At 32.8% G+C, this 454-nt stretch overlaps 1 protein-coding gene across 1 annotated transcript in view; it reads right to left on the bottom strand.

The window, feature by feature from the left end:
• The window catches only part of LOC119590720, a gene marked incomplete in the record, with an annotated part of 9,134 nt that overhangs the window by 3,617 nt on the left and 5,063 nt on the right, over positions 1-454 (bottom strand). The window contains 1 exon segment of the mRNA XM_037939409.1: positions 2-190. Within this exon segment, the coding sequence (XP_037795337.1) occupies positions 2-190 (189 nt within the window).

The following is a 454-nucleotide window of genomic DNA, read 5'->3' as shown; positions in this document are numbered from 1 at the left end:
TAAGGCTTTTCTTACAGCTACTTTTTCCTTGATCACTCTCATCACCATCTTCTTTCTGGGATGCATGGGAGTTACTCTTATCATTGTCCCCTTTTCTACCCTTCCCGATTTTCTTGGGAAAATGTTTTCTTCTTGCACCACTCCCTTGTGTGCTGCATGAACCATCTGTCTTAACACACTTATTGTCTCCCTGAAATTGAAAAGTATTATTAAGTATAACAAGTCCAGTTCATGACAATGATTAAAGTGTTTTTTAAGAGAATGACTTCCAATTCTCTAGTTAAGATGGCTACTCCTTAGTCCCTAGAATGCTTATCCTAATTTTCATCATCACAAAATGGTTTACTTTACAACAGACTGCTGTAAGAAATACTACTAATATTGTCAGTATTCAATATATGTAAACAAATATAAGAAAAAGTGATGAGAAAAAAAAAAATATATATATATATAT

This window comes from Penaeus monodon, chromosome 27, assembly GCF_015228065.2.
Source record: "Penaeus monodon isolate SGIC_2016 chromosome 27, NSTDA_Pmon_1, whole genome shotgun sequence".
Taxonomy (NCBI): Eukaryota; Metazoa; Arthropoda; class Malacostraca; order Decapoda; family Penaeidae; genus Penaeus; species Penaeus monodon.
The sequence above is the reverse complement of the archived record's forward strand: the minus strand, read 5'-3'. Positions and strand labels throughout refer to the sequence as shown.